This window comes from Ambystoma mexicanum, chromosome 3p (genome assembly GCF_040938575.1).
Source record: "Ambystoma mexicanum isolate Mex_15411 chromosome 3p, UKY_AmexF1_1, whole genome shotgun sequence".
Classification (NCBI taxonomy): Eukaryota; Metazoa; Chordata; class Amphibia; order Caudata; family Ambystomatidae; genus Ambystoma; species Ambystoma mexicanum.
The window spans coordinates 1040554197-1040580851 of NC_090925.1; the positions used below are offsets into that span (position 1 = coordinate 1040554197).

Sequence of the window (26655 nt, forward strand, 5' to 3'; positions counted from 1 at the left end):
AAATGTGTTGTTTTTTGTTTTACCCACTTCCCTTTTCCACCAAGGGTGTGCCTGATTCCACTGTTATACTAATCGTCTGGAGCTGAGACACTCTTTTGGGTCTGTGGGGTTCAGCAGCTCCTATGGATCAGGTTCTCTGGTCCAGACAACCACTCACAGTGCTGTTCAGTAGAAAAGAAACATGCATCTACACAGTCTACACACCTCAGCCCATAACATTGTCTACACACCTCAGCCCCTAACATTGAGCACCTCACCGAGGGGATGTTTCCTCATAGTCAAGGCAGAAGCTGCAAGTAACACAATATTTGGCTTCAAGTATTCAGTGAAAAACACAATTAAAGAATGATCTGAATTCGGTGGGTCACTCATGGCACATTTTGTTTAAGTCTCGCTAGTGTAATGCATTTGAGCGGCTTTGAGAGCAATTAAGTTTGAGAGTAGGCTCAATATGTTAACACAATTAAAAAATTATTGGAAATAGCCACCTCTTGCAATACATTTGTATATGTGGTTCCATAAGACCGAATTATGTGACACAAATGCAATTAGTTTCCTCCACTGTAAACAGACCCATCTGGTGTCGAGCGGTAAGTGTACATGCATACTGATTGGACGCTGTGCGTGTAGTGGTGTGCCAGTAGTGTGCAGGTTGCACATGTGTTTTCATAGGGCCATGTAGGGATGTGTATGAACAGGGGTGTGAGGCTGCCACATGTGAGTCCTCTTAGGTGTGAGACACATCAATGGTGTATGTGTTGGTAAGCATGCTGTGCAAATGCAGGTGTGGGAGCATACATGTTTGAGTTGGCCAATCGCGTGTGAAACTTCCCGCGTACCCCTCTCGCACTGGGCCAATCGCGTGTGAAACTTCCCGCGCTCCCCCGAAATACATGTAGCCCGCTCGCACTGGGCCCGCGCAGCCCAGTAATACACGTACCCCACTCGCACAGGGCCTATCGCGTGTGAAACTTCCAGCGCACCCACGAAATACGCGTAGCCCGCTCCAATCGCGTGTGAAACTTCCCGCGCTCCCCCGAAATACACGTACACTGCTCGCACTGGGCCAATCGCGTGTGAAACTTCCCGCGCATCCCAGTAATACACGTACCCCACTCGCACAGGGCCTATCGCGTGTGAAACTTCCAGTGCACCCACTAAATACACGTAGCCCACTCCAATCGCGTGTGAAACTTCCCGCAAATCCCAGTTATACAGGTACCCCGCTCCAATCGCGTGTGAGACTCCCCGTGCAGCGGGGTATGTGTATTCGGAGGGGTGCGTGGGGAGTTTTACAGGCGTTTTCGTGGTTGGGGGCCTGTGTGCCATGTACGGGATTTGTGCTCTGTGCATGGCGCACGGGGAGGGGTTGGGGCGTAACTGGCACTGCTGCAGGGTCGCTGCTCGACTCTGCGCCACAGCTGGTTTTGGAAGCTAAAATCCATGAATACGCTGTGCGCGGAAATGGATTTTAGCGCACGCCGCTGGCGCAGAAAGTCGCACGCGCACACTGTGCGCCAGCCGCGTGCGCCACTTGTGCGCTGAACTCTATGAATTACCCTGAAAATCTTTCTTCACCTCTTATTTCTTTTTGGCCACACAACTGAGATGACCTCATAGAGATGCTTTGTAAGTATGCCAATTATTAACTAGTGAGGTATCAGCATCTTTATTAATTTCAAAGAAAATATTGATGCAATTTGAGATATGACTTTTCAATTTTATTATAATCCGATAAAGTGTTATTACATGTCCATCTATCACAACCCTTTTTAACACTATTTAAGTCCATATTTGTGATTACTGGAGCAGGATCTGATATTACTGGGCTTTCAATCCTAGAACCAAGCACTGTACCAGATAAGGATTTCAAAATGCAAATGTAGTTAATACGGGACATTGGGCCTCATTACGACCCAGGTGCTAAGTGTTTAACAGCGCCGTAAAAGGCTGCGGCGCCGTTAAACACTTAGCGCCTAATTACGAGGTCCCTTTGCGGGACCCGACCTTAACGGCTGTTTTTTCCAGCCGTTAAAGTAGGGACCCGCAAAGGGACTTTGGTGCTAATAACGGCATCGCAATTTGCGGTACCGTTATTAGCGCCTTCCCCATTCCCATTGAGCCCTATGGGGCAAAAATGGGAATGGGGAAGGGCCATGGCGGCATGGGGAATTACCGTCCCACCAACCTCGGAATGGGGTGGTAATTGCCCATTCCGCCATGGCGGACACCGGCATGGACCATGGTACTAATAGCACCATGGTCTTCCGCCTGGGTCGTAATGAGGCCCATTGTATTATGAGGGATGGAATGATACGTGAAATCAAAATCTGCAGGATGTGCTCTGGCGAAGTTTTGTGGCAATTGCGCCATACAATTGTCAAAACGATTGTTACAGACGAGGGATAGATGGAAGGGGGTTTCACCTGAGAATATCTGAGTGGCATAGTAACTGGCATTGCCATGGCATGAAAATTACAACTCACTTAAGTTTTTTTTCCAACACTCCTCCACCGTACTACCAAATGAGGTGTTTCCAACAAAGCTCCAATCAGTAGCTTTGTAAGAAGCAGGTCGGGTGCTGGGCTTTCTATTTCCCAGCCATACAGTGATGTGTGAGGTTGTATGTATAATGGGCTATTTTGGACTACTTTTTAGTACTCCAGAGGCTGCCTCTACACCCCCACCTACCTCACCTGCACTCTCTCTACACCCACCCTCACTCTCTCTACCCCCAACCACCTCAATCCTACTCTCTCTACTTCGACTTTCCCACTCCACCCCGTTACATGTGCTGGTTGGGTTTTGTTTGGGCTATTTTGGCTACTTTTGGAGAATCCTCCTGAGGCCGCTTTGTTCTTCATGTTATCTGCCCCCAACCAACTACCAAAACCCACCAAGCCCATCCCCAGTCTCACTACACCACTGACTCACACCACCCACACTCTCTACCTACCCACCGTACCCCAACTCTCTCTACGCCCACACACCCTACCCCCTACCCCCACCCTACCCCCAACTCTCTCTAACACCACCGACCCCCAACTCTCTAAATACCCACCCTCTCTCTAACCCTAGCCACCTAGCCTACCCCCACTCTCTCTACTGCTACCCATCCACCTTAACCTCACTCTACCACCACTCTCTCTACACCCATCCACCCTACCTACACTGACTCAACCTCCACCCACCCTAACTACACTCTTTATACCCACACCCGCCCACCCTACCTCCACTCTTTCTACCCACACCCGCCCACCCTACCTCCACTCTTTCTACCACCACAAGTCCACCCTACCACCACTCTTTCTACTCCCACCCTTCCTCCACTCTTTCTACCCCCAGCCACTCATCCACCCACCACCACTCACCCACCCCACCCCCACTCCCACTTGTCTCATTCCCACTCTCTACCCCAGACACACACCCCAACACTCTTTATTTGCATCCAACCACCCCTCAACCACTTTCTCTTCCCCATCCCCCACCACACTCTCTACCCCAACCACCCACCCTAACCTAGCTCTTCCTACCCCCACCCTACCCCAACTCTCTCTACCCTCACCCACCCTAACCCAAAGTCTCTACCCCACTCATCCTTTCTCTCACACACTTGGTTTACACTCACCCTTTCTCACTCATATTTCCTCTTGCTCATCATCAATGGCACCTTCTATCAATGGCTTTCTCCCTCAGTCCTATTTCCCTTGTTAGTCTTTTGCACACTTGCACCCATTATCACATCCTCCTTTGAAACTTTGCATTCTCTTCCTTGCAACCTGGTGCCTACACATGCAAAAATGCAAAGAACATAAGTAAACGCCAAAACTATTGCTAATGCTTGTTCAACAAGGGTCAAGAGCTCTACCTAATTGGAATAGTAAATAAGACAATCCTAGAATATGTGGCCAGTACTTTCTGGGAGTTGGGGAACAAGAAAAAATAATGTTGCTCCCATATTTTGCTCGACAATACAAACACCTAGGAACACTGTCCTGTGGTGAGAATAAAACAAATCTGTATTTTTATAAAGAAATGATCTGCCCAATGAGGCATGAACATACAAAGCCAGCATTGTTGAGAGAATGGGACTGCTTTAACAGGCTTTTGCTAGTAAGATCTGTGTATCCCAAGCGTTAACTCTTCTGCCAGGACGTGGGCTTGGAGCATCTGTCTTAATTGGACTTGTCTTTGCTACCACTGAAAGGAGATTCTAAGTGTACACAACATGTTCCCACGTTCCCCTGACGATGCAATACTGCATGTATAAATCCATCAGAAAATCCCAAAATTGAAGTTGAAAAACAAAGCTCAGAATAAGAAAAAGAATCATTCTCCTTTATTTCACTATCAATTCAAATCTGTATCATATATATTCTTTACTGAATTGCTCAGACATTTCACCCTCCTCCGTACAGTTGCTCTTTTCACCTGAGCATTAAGGGAGGATACACACGTGTCAGAAAGATAGCTCCTGGAATCAGACGTTATACTTTTGTTCACATATCTGTTCACATTATAGCAGAGAGTGTCTCACTGCTGATCCGATGCCAGCTTGAGCTGGAAAGGTTCTCACAATCCAAGCCTGAGAGCTCCCCAGAGGGGGCCTGAAAGCAAGACTGTAGAGGGGATCTTGCATGTGCCAGACATCTCAAAACGATGATTCACATGCCAGCAGCTCCCTTGTTGCATCGCATTCTTCACTGCTCAGTTGGGGCAGTTGTATCAGATGCTTGGCTGGCTTAAGCAATGTTGATCATTTATTCCTTACTGTAGTATGCACTTAGAAGGTTTGGTGTAAATGGAACTGGATGTGCCCGTTTGCTGAATGCACATTGCTAGTTTGGTAGAAATGAAGATATTAAGTCTGGATGTAGAATGTATATGGTAGCTTTGGTGCAGTCTGAGCTGGTTGCTTCTGATGGCAATTTATCGGTGGTAGCTGTGTGGCAGTTATTTGGCACTGAATGTAGAAGATAGTTTAGTAGGTTAACGAGGAATGAGGATGGTCACTATGGCTACATTATGCCCTTTGGTGGAATGGTAGAGATGAAGCTGGTCAACAGGATCCGGTGTGTTGGTATATTGTAGATGAAGAAGTTTTCTCTGGTTGGATGATTCACTTTATTGGTTTAGTGGAAACGAAAGGAGTGTCTATGCAAGGTCCATTTTGTTGTTTTGTTGTAGATGAAAAAGATGTTTCTTAGTGTTGAATACAGTTTGGGATCTGGCAGACTAAGAAGTTGTCTCTGAATGCCAGATCAAATGTTTTGGTTTGGTGTCAATGAAGAGCTTTTCACTGGCTGTAGCATGCATTATGGGTGTTTGGTGGGGAGCCAGAGGTTATATTTACTCTAAGATATTCCTTGTTGTCTGTTGCACATGAACAGAGCATCTGTGGGTGAAGGACGGTGTCATGTGTAGGGGCTACCTGTGTCTGTATCTGCAGTTGGCATTATCAGAGGAGGCTGAATGTGTTGTGCTTGGCTCCAGGTAGGAAAATGCCTCTAATTACACACTGCTGTTTTCAGCATTCAAAAAGATGGAGAGGTTGTTTTGTGCCATAATAATACGTTGCATTTTGAAGAGGTTGTCCATGGCAGTAGGATTCCATTTGCAGGGATGGTCAAATTTGCAGGATTTTCTCTGGCTGGAGAATTATTTGGCCTCAATGGTGAATTTTGAAGACATTGTCTATGATTGTAGGGTAGACGTTTTACAGTGACCGCATTTAAAAACAATGTCTGGTAGGAGTGCCCACTTGTTCATTCTTGTGGCAATAAAGATATAGTCTGTGGCTATAGAATCTAGATTGACCATTTCATGGATTTTGATGCAGTGACTTTAGCAGCAGAGCGCAGTTAACAGCAACAGGAATATATTCCCTCTCGCTTAAGGCACATTTTGGAAGCTAGTTCATTGTCCTGCTGTATTCTGTTATCAATTCTCAACACAAAGTCCCATGACTAGCGCCATTCAACACTTCCAGTACTTTTAGGACAAGTCAACCCTGTACCAAAGAGAAAAAAACAAAACAAAAAATAGATTAGGAAAAGGCCAACAAAGAACAAAATGCATGTAGATGGAAAATGCATGTGGATGAATTTAATGTTTTTGCACCCTAGATGCTAGGTGCTCAATTTCATCAGGCAAATGATAGGAAATACCCCGCACAACCATCCAGCCCCTCCCCTTTTTTATATTGAGCAATAAAATCAATCTGAATGGCATGGTAAGGAAGAAACAGCAACAACTACTGTCAGGTCCAGGGTACTCCCCAGGGTGGTGCATAGAGCGGGGGGCTATTTTTCCGTTAGGTGATGGTGAGAGTTTGGTGATATTACACAAGTTGGTTTGGCCTTAACCTGCTCAATTCAGAAACAGGAGGTTGTCCCAAGCCAATATGAAGGAGAGGTCACTGATTGCTGATTGGCTGGGTTTGGAACCGGCCAGAGATATAAACTGCCTTTCATTAAAAATTGCCAAGCAAGAAGTTCCAGTTTGTTCCCTCCTGTAATTTACAGGCCAAGACAGTGAACAAGTTTGAGAAGTGTGAAGAATCCTGTGGATCCCTCTCTAAATCCCTGCCTAAATTCTCCTCCCAGGTGGCCTGGGGAGGGCAGACGCTTCCTGATCCCAACCCTGTGGGTGGTATACTTCAGGAGGATCACCAGGGTGGAGACAGGACCCAGGAAAGCGAGGAGATTCCATGGGATGAGACACAGCATTTTTCCTCTGAAGGGGATATTCTTACCCCTATGCCAGAAGACGTTATGGGTTGCTCTCATTTTAATATTTCTCAACCTCCTGTTAAAACTAAGGTGGCGAAACGTAAGGTGGTAAAAGCTAAACCTATTATACCAAAAGAACAAATCTTTTGTATCCCTGAAATAAAATGCCCTCATACCAAAGGTACACTACAAGAGAGAGCGAACATACTGCCTTCTTTACCCCATCTCACCTGCAGATTTCACCTGCAAGTTCTGAGTGGGTCGTGTGTTCACAAACCCTACCCTGCCTTGCCGTGGCTGCATTGAGAGAGATGTGCTGAGATTGAAGGTCTTCCCAGGTGCGCCTAGTGGCTATAATTGCAGAGCCTTGATTGTGCTACAACCGAGGCCCGTGTAAAGAAACAAGCTGAGGGAGAGAGGAGTGAAGAAGAGTTCCCCTTGGTAAGGCAGGACCAGAGACACCCATGCTGCAGAGGGGTGTGGATCCCAAGTGTGCCTAAAGTTGTAGTAGAAGAAGAAGTCAGGAAGCGGAAGTAGCCAGCAACGATAGTGTTCCTGGTGCCGGTGATTGAAGCTCCGTGTTCAGGTTCACTCTGAAAACCTTGCCGGTAACTGTTATCAGCTCTAAATTAACTTGCATAAAAGTGGGTGCGAGTAGAAACTGTTATTTGTTGTGATGAGTTCTGCTGACAATGGAACTGTATCACATGCACTTCTAGTAAAAGTCAGAGTGCTCACGTATAAAGAAAAGATTTTAATTTCCCATTGCTAAACTGTTTAATGTTACCGGAGTGGTTGCGTGTCTGCAATTATAACCGGGAACGCTTTTCAAATCACTCGGAAACGCTAACACTGACTTTCACAAATTGTTACAAGAACTTCTTGCATCAAAGAGAGGTCGAATGTGAACAACTGTAGTTACTGACTGGTGTAAGAGAACATCTCTGTGTTAAAAAGTGGGAACACAATTAGTTACAATTCTTTAAAGTTGAAGATCTACCTTAAAGAGTGGTTGCGTGTACCTAAAACTCTGTCTCCTTTGAAGATTGAATCTTGTAACATCAAGAACAAGTATTTTGTAAATGTAGAAGTTATTGAAGCTGACGAGAAGAACAAGCATTACCCAAGACAAGTGGCAAACCCTTACTATGGTGAAACCAGTCCTGTTGAAATCCGTCCACCTGAATTCTGAGGTTATTAAAGTTGTTAAAGGTCCAGTGTCCTCTGATACAAGTGTGACATTGTTACCCAAAGCTGAAAGTGTGGTGATACAGCTTCATGGTAGCTACTAGAACCAAGAAGGCGTGAATGAAGCTGGGAAAGGGTGTTGGGTGCTGTTGAAGTTGAGAGAAAGGCACTCGGGAAGCAAAGGCAGATTATACTGGTGGCAGTAAGACAGACAGAAGAGGCAATGAGGCTGCCATTTTCTTACATAGAGTGTAGCCATTAAACTGCCTAACAATCATAAAGTACAAAGTTGAAACAGAAATACCAGAACTGTGGCTGTGTATAATACTGTCAGTGGATGTTACATTAAAGGTGGTTGAAATAGCAGTATACTGTGGAACAAAGGTGTCTGTTCCCACAGTAACAGTAGTAGAAGAGCGGTTGTCAAGATGAAAGCTAAGAAGAAACATCCTGACAATTATACCAAAGACACTGCAGAGGTCATACATACTTAGAAGGTTGTCGAAGAAGAAGTTGTTAATTTATTCTTTGAACTATGGCAACACAATCTTGGAAACAGGATATCCAGGATTACCATTGGTGCTGCTTTCTCCGCTGAAATTGGAAGGGGAACTTTTCAATAGAAAGCTGAAGAACTGTTACCATGGGATTTTGGTTTGGTGAACTTTTGTTTCATTTGGAAATTGCAAGAACTGGTTCAAGACTTTTACTTTCTCTTGGAAGATTTGGGGAAATTGACTTTGAATAATCCTGGGGAAGAGATTTACCCAAGACAGTTGAAGGCCATCCAAACTACTGGTTTGTTATTCACTTATTTATGTTGTTTATGATTTACTTGTAATGTTTTTGTTGTTTAGTGTGAGGGCGAGTTTGTTGTTTTGTTTAGTGTGAGCGCGAGTTTTGTTCATGCTAGGAGTTATCCCCTTAGCACTTAGACTAGGTAGGGAACTCCCTATTAGAGTGGGTTTAGCCAGGATATATTTGCACTTTTTATTGTTAATACAATGTTTAATTCTGAGAAAGACAGAAGCAGTTGTTCACCTCACATTACTGACTCCTCACAGAAGGCAGTTGCAGAGAGAAGGAGATTTCATTTCAGGGGTTGGAAAGCTTTGTGGGACATTGTTGAAGTAACACGGTGCACTGTTTCTGGTGTCAAGGAAAAGATGCTTGAGAGAAATAAGTTTGTTTTGTGAAGAAGTCGCTCTACTTAAGACTCTCATTCAAAACTGTATTTGTTTCAAAAGTGAAATGTCTGTTAGTATTGTACATTGTTTACTCTCCTCACCCTTTCGGAGTGGGCATGCAGCAATTTGCTACATTCGCTGCAAGATTTTTCTGCTCATTCCCTTCTGCGCTTGTGCAAGGCCATAGTGTCTGCATCGAAGGTGTTGTGCAGTGAATTCAAAATTCATTTCTAATTGCGGAGTCAATGGGTTATCTTGTGCGCATGTTGCAGGTGAAGGAGAGTCTCCGCTTGACTTTCCCAGTGGTGTAATGACACTAACACAGCAATCTGCCTTGTGATATTAGTGTTCCAGCTCGGAATGAAAACAAACCAGTAAATTAATTCCTGTACTAAGGGGGGGGACTCAAGACTTAACGCTCAGGGATTGCAATGCAAGCAATTCAATAGCCGACTGGAATTGTACAGTTCTTCAAAACCTATTTAAAAAAAGAAAAAGGAAATGAAAGCATTACAAATAAAGAGAGGAGCAACTTTAAATTCGCCTTAACAAGTTATTTTGTACAAGTTAAGACTTAAAGAAAAGAAGAAGTTTCAAGTTTAAATTAGTTAGGGTAAGTTAGTTTAGAGGTCAAGTTCATTAAGTGAACCTCAGAGAATAAATGAACTACAGGTCTGTATTCAGAATAGGAAATGTTATTGAAAGGTGCAAGCACAGAGAATGTCAGAATGTTCTACTCAGTAAACTCTAAACAGACTATATATGAGTAAACTCTCCTCTAGGCATTCAGGAGATGCGAACAGGTGAACAGGGACACTTAGGGAGATAGCACTGTGAGAGTTAGAAAAGAGGTGTGAATTTTAACCGGTTACTATTCTCACCCCTGTAGATCTCCACACCGCAGAGATGTTTTGGAAATGTGTTGTTTTTTGTTTTACCCACTTCCCTTTTCCACCAAGGATGTGCCTGATTCCACTGCTAAACTAATCATCTAGAGCTGAGACACTCTTTTGGGTCTGTGGGGTTCAGCAGCTCCTATGGATCAGGTTCTCTGGTCCAGACAACCACTCACAGTGCTGTTCAGTAGAAAAGAAACATGCATCTACACAGTCTACACACCTCAGCCCATAACATTGTCTACACACCTCAGCCCCTAACATTGAGCACCTCACCGAGGGGATGTTTCCTCATAGTCAAGGCAGAAGCTGCAAGTAAGCCCTACAGTATACACAATATTTGGCTTCAAGTATTCAGTGAAAAACACAATTAAAGAATGATCTGAATTCGGTGGGTCACTCATGGCACATTTTGTTTAAGCCTCGCTAGTGTAATGCATTTGAGCAGCTTTGAGAGCAATTAAGTTTGAGAGTAGGCTCAATATGTTAACACAATTAAAAAATGATTGGAAATAGCCACCTCTTGCAATACATTTGTATATGTGGTTCCATAAGACCGAATTATGTGACACAAATGCAATTAGTTTCCTCCACTGTAAACAGAGGGTGGCAGGAACTAGGATCTGGTAACTGATATTTCTCCCTCACTTTTGATATCCTTGCTAAGTGAAGCTTAAGGTATAAGGATTGTTGTGTGCTGCAGTTAACTTCAGACTAGATTATGCCAACTTCCCATAGGTATAATATCTCAATTTCTCCCTCTTAAAGCTCCAAAAGTTTCATAGTGAAGTCTTGATAGCACTGTGGTAGTTATCTACTTTGGTGGTGGATATCAATGCCCAAATCATGCAAAACATAGCAAACACATTCCATTTCTTATTTTGCAAACCTCATCAAGTCTCTCTCTCGGTGGGGACCTACTAGCTACAACCTGACTGGCTCATTGAAAAATCTTTTTGGGGAAAAGGCAGTTGACATTCGCAAATAATAACTTCGCTATTATATCCCTCAAAAAAGTCTGAGGCTGGAGTTGGTGGATATGTTTGCCCATATGACGTTATGAGGTAAGACGTTCCCGTACGAATATAGAAAGTCATCTTTGAATCTTTCGCGCAATGTCTTCTGTTCTTAATAAAGATATTTTAGCATACAATAATACATATGTGTCTTTGTGGGTGTCCTGAATTCGAAAGTCTCCAATGTGTATTGGTTTCCAATGGATTTGGAGGCCTCTGCAAACTAAACAGTTCTCAGGGCAGCTGAAACAGTCCAGAAGAAAGTCTTCCAGATATTATGATTTAGATAACTCTTCTCTGGTGGTCGATATTGTCGCAGCCCAAAACCTTTACCAAGTAATCCAATAAGCAACCTCAGGTTGCAAGGGTAGAAACAAGATTTATTTCCACAGAGCTGTGCAGAAATGAAATGGGAAACTGGCATAGTATCCCCATCCAAACGTTGATGCCCATGAACACAGAAACCTCAAGGTTTTTATAGGTTTTTTACACAATGAGCCATATACAGAAGAGTCAGTAAGATACATTTAGTTTTTAACATTAACAATGAACTTCCTAACAGAGCATCCTCTGACCTTCAAAGGGATGACTTTACAGCACCATTCGAGACCAGTCAAATTCTGTGTGGCCTACCCACTTTACATATACCACCACCGCTTGCAGATCTTTGAATTTCTCCTTATAAAACCCGATGAAGCTTCTAGTGTCCACATGAGCCCTATTCCAGTTCGTAGGTGTCTAAACGTGCCATCATTTCACGACATGGGGCATGTTAGTGACACAACTGTGCTTCGGACAGAGGCTAACATCAAGCCTGCACTTATAAGCTTTCATGTGAATGAAAGTCAATCAAATCTCTCACATAACACCTCCCCCAACATGGAAGTGGCCGCCGTGGCATCTCCCAGTTATGGATGCAGTTTTGCTCTGTCTGTGGCTCATGCATGTCCGCAGCTCATTAGAAAAAAGAAATCCTATCCGTTTCGACAATGAGAAACTTAACAAAACCATACAGATGTTAAATCTGCGTACCTCGTGGAATCTATCAGTGGATGATGCCCCTGATTGGCTTGCAAAAAGACATTGGAGAAATAAACCATTATTTCGTTTGAAGAAAAGCTGGAGGTAAAACTCCAACTTTCCACCCAACTTGAGATTGGGTGGATCGTTAAATGTGGTGGTAATAGCATTACCGCTGCATTTAAGGGCTACTGCCCAGCTCGTGATGAGGCCCACATGTAATCTATGCAAGGCCCTCAATACAACTTTGCTGGTACATGGTAAAAGTGCTGGTAGTAATGTTTATCAGCACTTTTACCGAACCTGCAAAGTATACGGTTGCTGGAAAACAGTTGCAGGAATTACCAGCACTGATATCACCTCATCCAGAATTACCCGCACTGGCAATATCGGCAAAGAAAATACTGCCAACAACGGAAACCTTCACCAGTAATACCGGCACAATGGCATCACCGGCATATTACAAAATTGGATGTGCCTGTAATACTGGCTGATATTTGCCAGTAATACTGCCAAATCCAAGGTGAAGCTAATAACACCTCAGAGCAGTCGGCGAATTGACACATTTGAAGGAAATAAGGCCACAGGTGCATTCAATCCACCCAGCTGCACACTATGCATACAGGAAGAGTACACAAAGGCCACACCTAGCCCAAAAACACTTCCCAACACAACCATGCTGACACTCATTGCTGCAAACATGGATCTGAAAGCGTTACATGCCAAGCAGAGGCAACAGAGGGCCAGGGAAAGAAGGAGGAGAATGAGGATGATGGTGATGCAGGATGTTGGGGAGGTGGAGGCATGCAGTGATCCCTCAAACAAGGGCCACACCCTGGGCCCTCATTGATAGGCAGATACTAACCCTATACTGCCTAAACATGGAAGCCATACTTGACCTCCTGACCCACATCCAGGTGGATATTGAGAGCAGGATCAGCATCAGGTCAGCCATACCACCGCTGATAAAGCTGATGTTGGTGCTGCACTTCCTGGCCAATGGCATGTTCTAGTACTCTGTGAGCCAGCTGCACAGCATTCTGCAGCTTGCCTTCTCCAGAGTGCTGATGCAGGTGCTTGAGGCACTCCTGCGCCTCCCCACCATCCAGGCACAGTCCCACCATCAGAGGAGGTCTACAGGCACCAGAAGCAGTTCCATTCTCTGAATGCCCAGGTCACCTGTGATACCGACCATTCCATCACGCACTGGTGTGCCCGATTCCCAGGATCAACCCACAACACAGTGGTCCTTCGGAACAGCACCCTGTTGGCCTATATGGAGCATCACAGGGGACAAAGGACCTGGGTGTTGTTGTGCCCGATTCCCAGGATCAGGATCTCTTCTGCCTTCGACACGGTCAACCACACCATCCTACTCAACTGTCTCCGTGATAATCTGGGTATCACTGATCAGGCTCTGGCCTGGCTGACCTCTTTCCTCTCTGATCGACCCTCCCAGGTCCAACTGGGGTCTTTCCTATCATCTATCTTCCTCTCCACCTGTGGAGTTCCCCAGGGGTCTAACCTCTCACCCTGGCTTTTCAACCAATACCTGGCAACTCTCGCTCACTGAATTGCCATTTTCTGCTCAAATTTCCAGTCTACGCTGATGACACTGAACGCATTTTCTGGCTGCCCTCGGCCACCTCCTCTCCTTCTCTCATCTCTGACTGCCTAACTGCCATTCAAAATTGGTGTGCCGCCAATGATCTTTGTCTGAATGCCAGCAAGACGGAGATCCTCCTCATCGGCACACCATCTCCATCCTTTTCCCTCACTCTCTGGCCGGCCTCCCTTGGCCCTCCTCCTACCCCTACCTGCGAGGCTAAGAACCTTGGCGTCATCTTTGACTCCACACTTTCCTTCTCGGCCCATATCTCTGATGTCTGTAAAAAGTCAAACTTCCGACTGCACCTCCTCAGAGGTATTCTGCCTTTCCTCTCCTTCCCCCAGAAGCTCATGGTATACCAAGCTCTGGTTCTCTCTAGCTTGGACTATTGCAACAGCCTCTTTCTAAATCTACCTGCCTCTACTCTCTGCTCTCTACAACTTATCCAGAACAGGACTGCGAGACTTGTCCTTGGCCTCAAACCCTGGGATCGTATCTCTCCAGCTTTGAAATCTCTCCATTGGGTCCCAGTGGATGCAAGGATTAAATTCAAAACCCTCTGCATTGTCCACAAAGCTTTCTGGGGCCTGGGTCCAAAATACTTTCAGCTATCCCTCTGCAAATACCTACCCTCTCGAGCTCTTCGCTCCTCTACCTCTAACTCCCTCAGGGTCAGTCGTTTTTCAAAGAAACGAGCTCGGGGTAGATCTCTATCTTCGGCTGGGGCCTCCCTCTGGAACAGCCTCCCTGCCACTCTAAAACTTGAGGAGAACCATATCCGGTTCCGGAAGCACCTCAAAACCTTCCTCTTTGCTTCTGCCTTTGCTCCCCTTCTCCCCTGCTGATCTGCTCTCTTGGAACTGTGCACCTGGCCACCCTCTGTCCCCTGGGCCCAGGTACCTGCTCACCCTGCCACCTTCCTGCACTTCCTCCTGGCCCCCCCTTGCACTGGGGACTGTATCTGTACCCATACAGCCCCCCCATTTTTCTTCTTTTTCTGCACTTATTCAGACTTACCCAGTCTGCTGCCTTAAACACAGCACTTGCCACTTGCTAGCTGCCCTACCACAGTTTGCCTACATTTTCTATTTATTTTATTTATCTGCGCTCCTCAGCTTCTGCACTTTTCACTCTCCCCCTTCCATGCACTTTTTCCCTTTTCCCTTTCCCATGCACTTGTGCGTTCTCAATGTCACTGGGCCTAGTAAGATCGTTTTTATGTTGTGCTGTGTTCTCCCTTGTTCCCCTCCCTTGCCTAGTCGTGCTCTGAAACACTTGTGTACGAGCGCGATTCAAATAAAATATCATATCATATCATATCATATCATAACCCACAACACAGCGGTCCTTCAGAACAGCACCCTGTTGGCCTACATGGAGCGTCACAGGGGACAAAGGATCTGGGTGTTGGGTGAGTACATGTACAATACCATCTACCTAGCAGCATGAGTGACAGGCAAAGGGGGGGCACAATAATGTCACAAATACATATCCGGAGAGCATCTTGCACATGCAGGACCCACCAGCGCACCCCTCAATTCACAGGCCACAACACACAGGAGTAACCACATGACTGGCGATATAGCAGTCACTGTCCGGGCCATTTCAAACCCAACAGTACATCCACATGTAATGCACTATAGGTTCCAGAATGCAACACCCCCCTGGGCAGTGCACTACGCATGCAAGGACTGTAACGTGAAACAGTGTGGCACAATGTGACGAGCATGCACAGATTGACCATTGAGATTCTGCCATCACAGGCAACACCACCTCTGAGCATCATTACTCATATCTGTATCCTTACCCCTTGTAGGTGACTATGGATACCCTGCTGCTTCCGTGGCTGATGACCACTCTGAGGAATCCCCAGAAGCTGTAGGAAGTGGCATACAATAGGTCCCATGTGATGATCAGGGTGACCATCGAGCAGGCCTTTGGGCTCTTGAACTCAAGTTTCAGATGCTTACACCTGTCTGAGGGTGTGCTCGTGTTCAGGCCAGAGAAGGTGGGGCAGATAGTCCTGCCCTATGCAATGTCGCACAACATCTGCATCAGATGCAGCATACTCCTTCCCCCGCCACAAGAAGATGATGAGGATGATACAGTGCCAGCTGGGTCCATGCACGTGTGCATAGAAGCCAGGGATGGATGCATGGCCCGCCAAGTACTGATGGATTTTTTAAAAAATTTAGTTTACCCTACACTCTGTACACTCCTTGCACCTTTGTAGTCATCATGCACCATCACAGTAAACACTTGTTTTGAAAAAAGGAATGTCCAGTCAGTGATGCAGGTGACAACTATATATTAACTAACAATGTAAATGCACACAAGCCCTACACCCCCTCCCACCTCCCGGAGCTGGAGGTGGTGGGGCAGCCACAGATCTGCAGTTTCTTTGGTCTGTTTCCTCTGATGTGTGCATCTACATGTGGACGGGGGGAATGCACATTAGCTGTTGGAATGCCAAGGCAGCTTGTTGTTGTGTGTGTGGTGGGCCTATGATTCCTGTCGTGTTCTCCCTTGGCATACATGGGCGCTCATCATGTATCCATGTGTGGGCCTGTACATTTTGGCAGCAGTGCTTGTGCATGGCTACGTCAACCTGAATTCCCTGGCATGTGTGTATGTGATCGGCAATTGGACCTGTTTTCCCTGCACCATTTGGTGTTTTTCTGCTAGGGGATGCATGTATTTGGACTCAACATTTGCATTTACATGGGGTTTGTTGTACTTACTAGCATCACCATGGATCCCAGCTCCTGCCTTTGCTGTTCAGACTCCTGCTATCCTCTCCATATGCAGGATGGAGCTGCACCTCTCCTCCCAGGGCATGAGGTCTTGGGATGCCACAATCCCTCCTCCTGTGGACCCAGATTCCCTCTTGTGTGTTTCGGGAAGATTGCGGACCCTCAGGAACAAGTCATCCCACCGCTTATGGCAGTCCCTCAGAGTGCAGGGGACATTCCCCATGGCCGTGACCCTCTCTGCCACTATCTGCTAGTTGGCCATCTTCCTCCTCTGGCTGGTCCTCCTGTGACCAGCCCCAAAGGGGATCGCGGCACGCTGCACTGATGTGTCGGACAGTGCAGGCAGCTCTGCTTGTGAAAACGTTGGTTTCCTTAAGCGGACGTCAGGGACTCTTGCCTTCTTGCTCCCAGACATGTTGGCACCTCCTATTGTAGTGGATAGCAGTTGGAAGTGGGGGGTCTGATTGAGTTTTTAAAATGACTGTCGGCGAGCATCCCGTTCTGGCGCCGGTAATTCCATCCGTTTGAGTGGCAGCTATTACTGTCACATTTCTGCCGGTAATACTGGCGGATTGCTGCCGACGCTGGTAATTCCGGCATGCCGGTATTACCATTTCCAGCAGGGGCTGTGAGTGTGCCCAAGGCGCTATAATGTGCCAGTGCACCTGGCGGTGGCCCTGCCGGAGACAGACATACCGGCACGGGGGAATTACCTGTGTTTTAGAGGTTTAGAGGGAAACTTGTAATGAGGGCCTTTGATTTGCTAACACATATTTTAGGGATTTTTGGTGTTTTTATGGAACGGAATCCCTCTAAAATGGGTTTATCAGATGTACCGCTGCATGAGACACAGTGAAAGGGAAATGATTTTAAGAGGACAAGCTGCAGAAATTATGGTTTGGTCCTCCTCTCTTTCGGTGGATATCAACTCTTGGTTCATGTAAAATATAGCAGAACCATACATTGCCTGGTTTTCCACTCTCCAGTGAATCTATACGGGGGTAGCAGAGCTTCCTTACATGCTTAGATAGGCCAGAAGACTTTGGTAAAATGCCTTGTTTTGAAACTAACACCCACACTGGGTCTTATTTTAAAAGTTATAATAACTTTTAAATGTTTTAAAACTTCAAATAACCCCTACCACCTGTTCCACTGTCCCCTTGTAAATAGACACAACAATCAAATTCCTCATATGCTGCAAAAAGCTAGCTTTTCAACTAATTCACATGCCCATAGAACATTACTACGTGGCTATGATGTGGAGGTGAACTTCCAGTGATGGGATGGCTACTAAATGGAGCTCCATAGGTGTGGCTTTTTAGCTGAAATGACCTAGTCTACTTTCACATTGCAGGTGGAAGGTTTTATTTTTTTTCGAAATCTCCCTAAAATTGATGGTGAATGTTCGAAATAAATATGTCAGGAAATGTCTCCTAAAAAGACCATGTTCCTTCAGTAACCAATCTAGTGATCTGTTCATATAAGCGTTAAAACCATATTCCACCAGATAAATGAGAAAATGTGTGAAGATGTTCAATTAGTTTGCTAAACCTGATTCAGCTCAAGTGATTTCAGGAGGCAGTCTCTCAGAAATAGTGGGTTGGCTCTAAACTCGTTTGATGACGGACATCAATTTGTGGATCAGGCAAAACATTACTAAACAATATATTTTCAAATTCTGCACATCCCGAGGGAACTATTGGTGGGAAGTCATCCATTCTCACCCTGATTGGCTTACCAGGAAACCTCAAGTAACGCGAGCAAGCCCCAACTCTCTGTTTATTGTGGAATCCATCACTGCACTTAAAACATAGAATTTAGGGAATATGGGGTGGTATTTTGTTAAATTCTAAAAGTGTTTTTTGTCCATGAGCAAACAGCATTAGCATTAATGCAAACACATCTGCATTGTATTTGAGCTGGTATTAATTATGTTTGAACATGCGTCAAACGCATTTGTGCATGCACAAAATGCGATTGCCAGTGGGCAGTTTAATGCTACACTGGTAATGGTATTCTTTACATGGAAGTTTGCATAAGATAATACTGCTCTTCTGCCTCGGTGGCACATGAACGTGTCAGTGCCGGTTGAAGGTAGAACCAGACAATGTTGTTCCTTGGGTCTCGTGAGTGTAGGACTACCAGGCACATAGGCATTCTGAGCACTACCTGCACTTACTACCCGGCGAGGGACAATCGGATTGTATCAAACTATCTGATTGTCCCTCGCTGCGTCGTTTACCCAGCCAACAAAGACGCACCATCTGTGGCTCTGAGCTCTGCATGCCGTGGAGTTCCTTCCCTTTCTTCGTCAGGGTGCCATGGAAAGAGAGAAGGGACTAAGCGTAGTCCCTTCTCTCCATTCCATGGTGGCCATTTTGTTTGTTTACTTTTGTTCCCTATCTTTTTAATGGCCACCAGGAGAAGAGAGACGGGACTACGTGTCGTCCCTTCTACCCAATCCCTGGAGGCCTTTTTTTTTCTTGAGTTGAAAAACGGTCGCAACGCTGTGTCTCAACTTGAGAAAAATTACTGTAAGTACCCAGGTGCAGACTACTTGAAGGGGGGCATTATTGGTTGGGTAATGGCCTGGGGCTATGTTAAAGCCCTTGCTTTGCTCAAGCTTGTAACTCTCACCCTGAGGACATTACCTGACTGGTAATGCCCCCCTCCATTGTTTCTATTGCTTTAATAATGAGCTACCTATAAGCATATCTTTGCAGATGATAGCCCTGATTCTTTGGAGAAAAAAAACACGGGAAGTAAATGCAGGAAAAAAAATCATTTTTTGATTCTGCCCGCAATAGGGAATCTATCCATGGAGGGCAGCTTTCTCTCTCCCTGATTGGCTGGCAAGGAGACTTGTGGGGTAAAGGCGTTTCTGCATTGCATTGTTCAAAACAGCATATTCATATTCAACAGACAATCCAAGGGTTGGAGGTGCAACACCCAATGATAGATTCGGTAGTGTGAGCGGGTATGAGAAAATGTATTGTTCTGCTACCTTTGCCTACAATACTGTGTTTCCTTCTAAAATGAAACCGAGGGATGAGGCCTGCCCAATATCCAAAGAAATATAATACCCGAGCCACTCGTGTGCCTACACTCAGGAGAGAGAGAGAGAGAGAGAGAGAGAGAGAGAGAGAAAGAGAGAGAGAGAGAGAGAGAGAGAGAAAGAGAGAGAGAGAGAGAGAGAGAGAGAGTGTGTGTGTGTGTGTTTCCCTTGAAGAGTCGACCTATTGTTGAAATTGAAAAAATATTTCTGTATATTTTCACATATTTGTCCCCCGTTGTGGACGGCACCTACAGACGGTATGTAGGTTATAATGAAAGAAGACATCTGTATTTAAGAATGAAGCCTGTTAGGTTACCAACAAGACTGAGATTTCCTTCCAAAACATGGGATTTGGGGCTGATGAGTAACAGTGAACTTTATTGAGGTGTTTAGTAAAACATTTTTATTGCCATGGAGAAAAAGACTAAAACTGAAAGAAGAACTGGGAGCCCTTAAATGGATTACAAAAGGCCAAAAATGCTGACGAGTCACGAAATCATAGTAGCCTTTACATTGACAATACTTTCTTCTTCTAAGAATTCCACCTAGATAAGTGAATAAAAAAAATGAACAAAAAAACATTCTGTTTCTGCTGACCTGGCCTCTTCTCTACTCTCCTCTCCCAACTCCTCCTGCTGCGGGATCTTAACATCCATTTTGACTCTCTGGACTCCATAGGAACTTTCCGCAGCTTGTGTGACTCTCTTGCTCCTTCCATTCTACCCTCTGGTCCAACGCACACTGCTGGCCACACCTCGGATGCTCACATCACCACAGCCATCCCACTCTCTCTTCCTCTCACTAACCCACTCTCATGGACTGATCATTCTCTTCTCTCTTGAAGCTTCTTCTCCTTTTGCAATGGAACACCCTACACCACCGCCTGCTTTCAACGTCATACGAACCATGAAAAGAGTGTCACTGGCTGCCTTTGCCTCCACCTACTCGCTTCCTCCGACTCCTGCGGCTGACTCCCACCCTGATACAGCCCTTTCTAATTTTGACTGTTCCATCTCCACCGCTCTTGACATTCTTGCCCCTGTCATGGGGCTTGACTGAAGCCTGCCAAAAAGTGCAACTGTTGGTACAACTCCAATGCCCTTAAACGCAAGTGCAGAGCATCGAAAATGGAAATGGGGATCTTCAGGTGCATCCTCTGACAAACTGACCTGCCGCCTTCTTTAAAGGCAATATAGACTCCATTCCAAGAAAATAGTCTACTTTCAAGCCTGCATCTCTGCAGCATCTAACAACATGGCCAAACTTTTTAAAGTCTGCAGGCAGCTGGCTAACCCTACTGCAGATGCATCCTCTACTGCACCCACCCAGGCCCTTTGCTCAGCCCTGGCCACACATTACACCACCAAAGCAGAGGACATCCTGTTTTCACTCTCTTCTGCTCCCCCTCCTGCACCAACATCTCTTGGGCCCCCTTTGGCCAGTCTCACCTTTCCCCCTCTTCTCTCCTCCCTATCCTCATCACACCTGATGTGGTTGATAGACAAGTCCAGTCTATGAAAGCATCTTCCAAACAGGTGGACCCCTAGCCCTCTAAAACCATCAAAGACAATATTGACACTCTACCTCCAGCCCTGGCTGACCTCTGCAACCTCTCATCCGCCACTGGTGTTTTCCCCTCTCCTCTCAAGGACTCGCTTGGGCACTCTCTGCTCAATAAACCCTCTGCAGACCCATCGATTCCGGAAAACTATCACCCGATCTCCATCACCCCTTTCCTGGGAAAACTCCTGGAGAAGCTGGCTGTCACTCAAATTATCCTCCAAACTGATTCTATTGGTTGTCTCCATGACCATCAGTCTGGCTTTAGAGCATTGTGAGGCACGGAAACTGCTCTTCTGAACACCCGTGAAAACCTGCTCTCAAACCTTGACACAAACTCTCCCTCTGTCCTCATTCCTCTTGATCTCTCTTCTGCTTTGGATATGGTAAACCACTACAATCTGATCACACATCTCTGCGATACCCTTGGCATCAAAGATCAGGTCATGGTGTGGTTCGCCTCCTTTCTCTCTGACCGGCCCCTTTCAGGCTCCCCTTGCCCTCCTCTTCACTTATCCCAGATTGTCTATCTGCAATTCAGGCTTGGTGTGCCGCTAACCATCTCTGCCTGAATGCCAGTAAGACAGAGAGCATACTGATTGGGATCCCTGCTGCCACTTTGCCACTCTCTCACTGGCCTGCCTCTTTGAGCCCTGCGCCCTTGCCTACCAGTGAGGCAAAAAAAATCTTGGGGTCATCTTCGACTCCACTCTCTCCTTCTCATCTCACATCTCAGACATCTCCAAAATGTCCAACTACCAACTGCACCTCCTCAGAGGTATTCTACCTTTTCTCACTTTTCCCCAGAAGCTCATCACGCTTGAGAGCCCTGGTTCTCTCTAGGCTGGACTATTGCAACAACATAAGCCCTGGGACTGTATCCCTCTGGCACTGAAATCCCTCCACTGGCTCCCAGTGGCTGCAAGGATCAAGTTCAAGACCCTCTGCAGTGTTCACAAGGCTTTCTGGGGCCGGGGCCCGCACAATCTACAGCACTCTCTTCCTAAACACACTTCCTCTAGAACCCTCGGCTCGTCTTCCTCCAACTCTTTGCTGGTGAGCCGCTTTCACAAACAGAGATTTGGGGCTAGATCTTTATCCTCCGGCGGTGCCTCCATCTAGAACAGCCTCCCTGCCTCTCTCTGCATTGAGCTGGAACACCTTAGGTTTCCGGAAACGCCTCAAGACCTTCCTTTTCTTTTCCTCCTTCACTCTTCCCCTCTCCCTTGCTTAGCTCCTTTCATGGTTCACCTCCAGAGCCTAACAGGACCCAGGCTCCCCCGACAGTCTTTTGCACTTGCCTCCGGGTCGCTGCACTTTTTTCAGCATTACTGCACTTTCAGCTTACGCTCCATGAGTAGGGGCAACCTCTCTGCACTTAACTCAGGGCCCTACGGGATCGGACTTGTTTTGTCCCCCCTTCCCTGCACCCCCGTATGTATGTGCATTACCAACATGTTCTAGAACCAGTTAATTATCTGTTCTGCCCCACCGTTTCTCATCTCCCCCTCCCGAGCTTGGTCACAACTATAACACTTCATGCACTTACACTAGGAGAAATGTCGTCAGCTTCGTATTCTAGTTTTCTTTCTCTGTTTTGATCATTCCGAATCTTCAAGGCCTAAGAATGATTACTGTATTCCTCTGTTCCCTTTCTGCCTTGAAGCACTTCACCTGTGTATAAGCGCTGTATAAATAAACTATAAATAAATTAATACATTTGCACAATATCACATGTTACAAACACACAACGGATCCCACTTTGCAGAATTCTATGTTGAAAGGCTGACATCCAATTTTCTGTTGATCTAACAAGAGACTGCTAAAGGTCAGCCTTCCCCAAAGTAAACTTCTCTTTTAAATTGAAACAGTTCAAAAGTCGAATCTTTAGGAAGTTGTTTTTTGTTGCGTCAAAGTCCTCCCCTTTACCAATTTCCCTCTCCCGTTCCCTCTTTCTCCTATGCACCACTCTTCTTCTACCAAATGTCATTCTTTAATGTGCTAATTCGTACTCCAACCCCTACCCGTAACCCTAATATCACATCCCTTCTTTTGCTGGCGTTGGACCTGAATATGTTATGCAGGTCAACTAGTCGACTCGCAATGGGATGTTGACTTCTGAAACTAATCTTCGAAGCCAGCGGACTGGAAGGTTTAAGTCATTCAGTTAAGGTTGCTCCTGATGACCTTTTCACTGAGTATCTCAGCTCTTGTAAAGGAAGACATTTTACTAATTTAAATTGCCAAATTATGAACAGATTTAAACAAAAGTTCAACAAAGCTATCAAGATCGCATGCGGGATTCCAGGGAATGCAGCTGTTCCTCGGCAGGGGGCGGGGTATATTTACAATCCAGAAAGAAGTGCGTGATGCTAGCCCATGACCAACTGACAAGCCAAGATTTGGATAAGTGTGTGGTTTATGAAAAGTCCAGACTTGCAAAACCCGTGTCTGAAATATTAGGGCTGCAGCAATGGTTTTTCTTCTAGCCCATTTCTCCCCCAATGGCACGGCATCAAAGATCTTCCCTTAAAACAACCCCACACTTTTAAACAAGTGTCCAAAAGATGGATGGTTAAATGTGAAACCTTCAAGGCGTAAATCATACAGCTCTCTACTTGTGAAAGTCCTAGATTCTCTTCAGTATACTTGCTGTAAATGAACTATGATGTTTGTGTGTTAACAGAGCTACAAATGTGAGAGGAGAGGATTTAGGGCCTGATTTACAAAAATGTTTCGACATGGGAAAGTGTCATTGACCACATTTTTGTAAATCTGCCCTTCGAGTTTAAAACATAAAAAATCCTCTTTCCAGTACAGACTTCTCTCGGATCAACCACTGAAATGTGGTTTTCATCGGCTAATGGGAATTGGACCCGGGAGCACTGCAGCATTTATATGAGCTAATATATAGTGGCGAAAATACACTGCAAAAGAATCAACCAACGAAAAAAACAGAGTGCAAACCTACTGCACATACCCCTTTTTCAAAATGCCAAAAAAGGGAGTGAGACATTTCAAACCTCCTAAGGGCCTGATTCGTGTAATTATCTGCGTGAAAAATCAGGACTTTGCATGCCAAACAGCGTGCAAAATCCTGTTTGTCGATTCATGGAATCAACTGTGCAGCACTTTTTTGTAATTTGCACGGACTTCGAGCAGGCTCAGCACATCACTGCGAGAATCTGAGTGGCATGCGCGAGACACCACGCAGAGCGTGGGCGTGGCTTGCGCAAAGGCAGAGTAGGGAGCAGAACACGGAAAATGAGGAAGAACAAGGAAAGAAGTGGGTATTACGAGGGACGGCCCACAAGCAGTTCATCGCATTCCCACTATTGTGTGGAACGATACGTATTCATGGATATGAGTGTGCAACCTCTTGGTGGGGAAATGGCCCCGCAAAGCCCTCATACTATCTGCCACCTGAAAGCAGGCATACAGATACTTGCGCATAGGATTCACCATGCAGGAGTAAAATCGGGTGTCATATTTAGGGGTGTATGTACACATTGTCAGGTTTCCTTCCCCTATTCAGGCTATTTTCCCTTATTCAAGTTTCTTTCCCATTATTTCTCTTTTATTATCCTTTTTTAGATTAGCCTTGTGTGGGTGGGAAGTTTTCTATTGTAGTTGGTTTGGCCTTAACTTCCTGATTCAGAATCCTGGTTCTGACCCAAGGCAAAATGGAGTTTCACAGTGACAGCTCTGATTGGTTAGAAAACACTGCTGAACAACAATGAACATTCTAAACTGTCACTCTTTGCCTTTCGTCATCTAAACCCCAGCTGAGAGGATGTGTGGAGTGGCTGCTCCTGCTTTAGACTTGGGGCCTGGTGGATTTTATCCTTCAGGCGCTAGCAGTTGAGCGGCTACTTTCTTGGGGGTTTCAGGAGAAGTTATCAGCTGTCAGGAATGCGTTTTGAAGACAGGAAACTCTGAAGATCTTTAAGAAATCGTTCTGGAGATAAGTGACTTTGTTTAACTGCCGCTCTGTTAATCTTAAAGACATTTAAGTGAGAACTCGTAAAATGTTATCTTTGAATTAATATTTTGAACTTTTTGAGTGCGCTTGAAGTTTTGCGCCAGGTTAACGGGCGAACGCTATTTGTTAAACACGTACTACGTGTAATCTGAAACTAACCGTTGAACCTTTGCGCGTGCGAGGGAAATTTGCACGTGTGATTTCAAGCGCGTTGTTTCGCATGAGAACTCTATTGCGCGTGTGTTTTCCAGCGCGTGTACATCCAGGTGAGAGAATTCAACTGCGCGTGTGTTTTCCAGCGCGTGTGCTTTCTAGCGTGAGAATCTGTTCGCCGCGTGAGAACTCTATTGCGCATGTGTTTTCCAGCGCGTGTGCTTCCTAGCGCGAGAATCTGTTTGCCGCGTGAGAACTTTATAGCGTGTGTGTTTTCCAGCGCGTGAGAATCTGTTTGCCACGTGAGAACTCTATTGCGCGTGTGTTTTCAAGCGCGTGTGCTTCTGCGCGAGAACTCAATTGCGCGTGTGATTACCAGCGCGTGTGCTTTTTAACGCGTGAACTCGACCGCGTGTGAACTCTTTTGCGCGTGGGTTATAAGGCGCGTGTGAATAGGCGCAGGAATTCATCAGCGCAGGAGTTTACAAGCGCGTGTGCTATCTGCGCGAGATTCCGTTTGCGCGTGAATTCTGCTTCGTGTGTGTTTACAAGCACGTGTGTTTTCTGCGCCTGGACCTTTCCTACAGTGCGTGTGTTCTTCAACGCAGGAAGTTTTCAACGTGCGAATCTTCAGTATTGAGATTATCTGCGTGTGTGTTTAGCACGTGTTTCTTCAAGAATTCACAAACTCTAGAGAATTGTAAAAAGTTTGAAAACTAAAGAAAAGTTTGAAAGAAAAAGAAAGAAAAAATTAAAGACAATTTAACTGGACAATTAGTGAATTTTGGAAAAAAGGCAAAGAGCAAAACTTTCCAAGTTTGCCCAAATTAAGAAGTTGCTGTGAATTTGAAGAGTCTCAAGTAAGAGAGATTTTCAGCTTCTTTACAAGCTTCTCTAAGAAATTTCAAGAGAACAACCAGGTATGGTTCTTAATTATTAGTTAAGGATTTAAGTATTTCCAACTCTAAAGGTTAAGTAAGTAATAAAAGGATTTGTATCTGCTTTTCTTATATCCTCTGCAGGTTCATCTTTGGTTAGCCTTGATGCAGTCAGCCTGGTGTTGTTTTGTTATCCACTTCCCCCTTTCCCTTTGGGGTGTTGTTTGCAGAGCTGAATTAATATCTAGTTCTGGGAATTACATTTCAGGGGGATTGTCGGGGGTTCAGCAGCTTCCGCCGACACATGACCTCTCAGCCTGACACACATCTGTGGTTCCGATCTGACTTAGGGGTGCACAAACGCAGTGTTGCCGGGTGCAGGAACGGTTTACGGGGGTTTGCCGATTTGCTGAGCGTGCATTTTTCATCCTTGTGGCAGTTGCAGCCAAATGCGCACTTTTCCATGAATCGTGCCCTAAATGTCAAGTTAAATGTTTTCTATTTTTCCTTCATCACCTATAGCCCTAACAACCACATTTTCAACCCCTATCCAAGCACACAGCATGCACTATCTCTTACCTGCCTCCTCACCCTCACCACTAGCTTCTTATTTCAACTATATTCTCT

At 45.6% G+C, this 26655-nt stretch overlaps 1 protein-coding gene and 1 long non-coding RNA gene across 2 annotated transcripts in view; one reads left to right on the forward strand and one right to left on the reverse strand.

Annotated features, from left to right (window-relative positions):
• Positions 1-26655, forward strand: part of LOC138581217 (uncharacterized) — a 73825-nt gene that overhangs the window by 29125 nt on the left and 18045 nt on the right. The window lies entirely within an intron of this gene.
• The window catches only part of KIAA1755 (KIAA1755 ortholog), a 435570-nt gene continuing 413245 nt past the window's right edge, over positions 4331-26655 (reverse strand). The window contains exon 23 of the mRNA XM_069652397.1: positions 4331-6010. Coding sequence (XP_069508498.1) covers positions 6005-6010 — 6 coding nt within the window. The 3' untranslated portion in view covers positions 4331-6004. The remainder of the gene's footprint in view (positions 6011-26655) is intronic.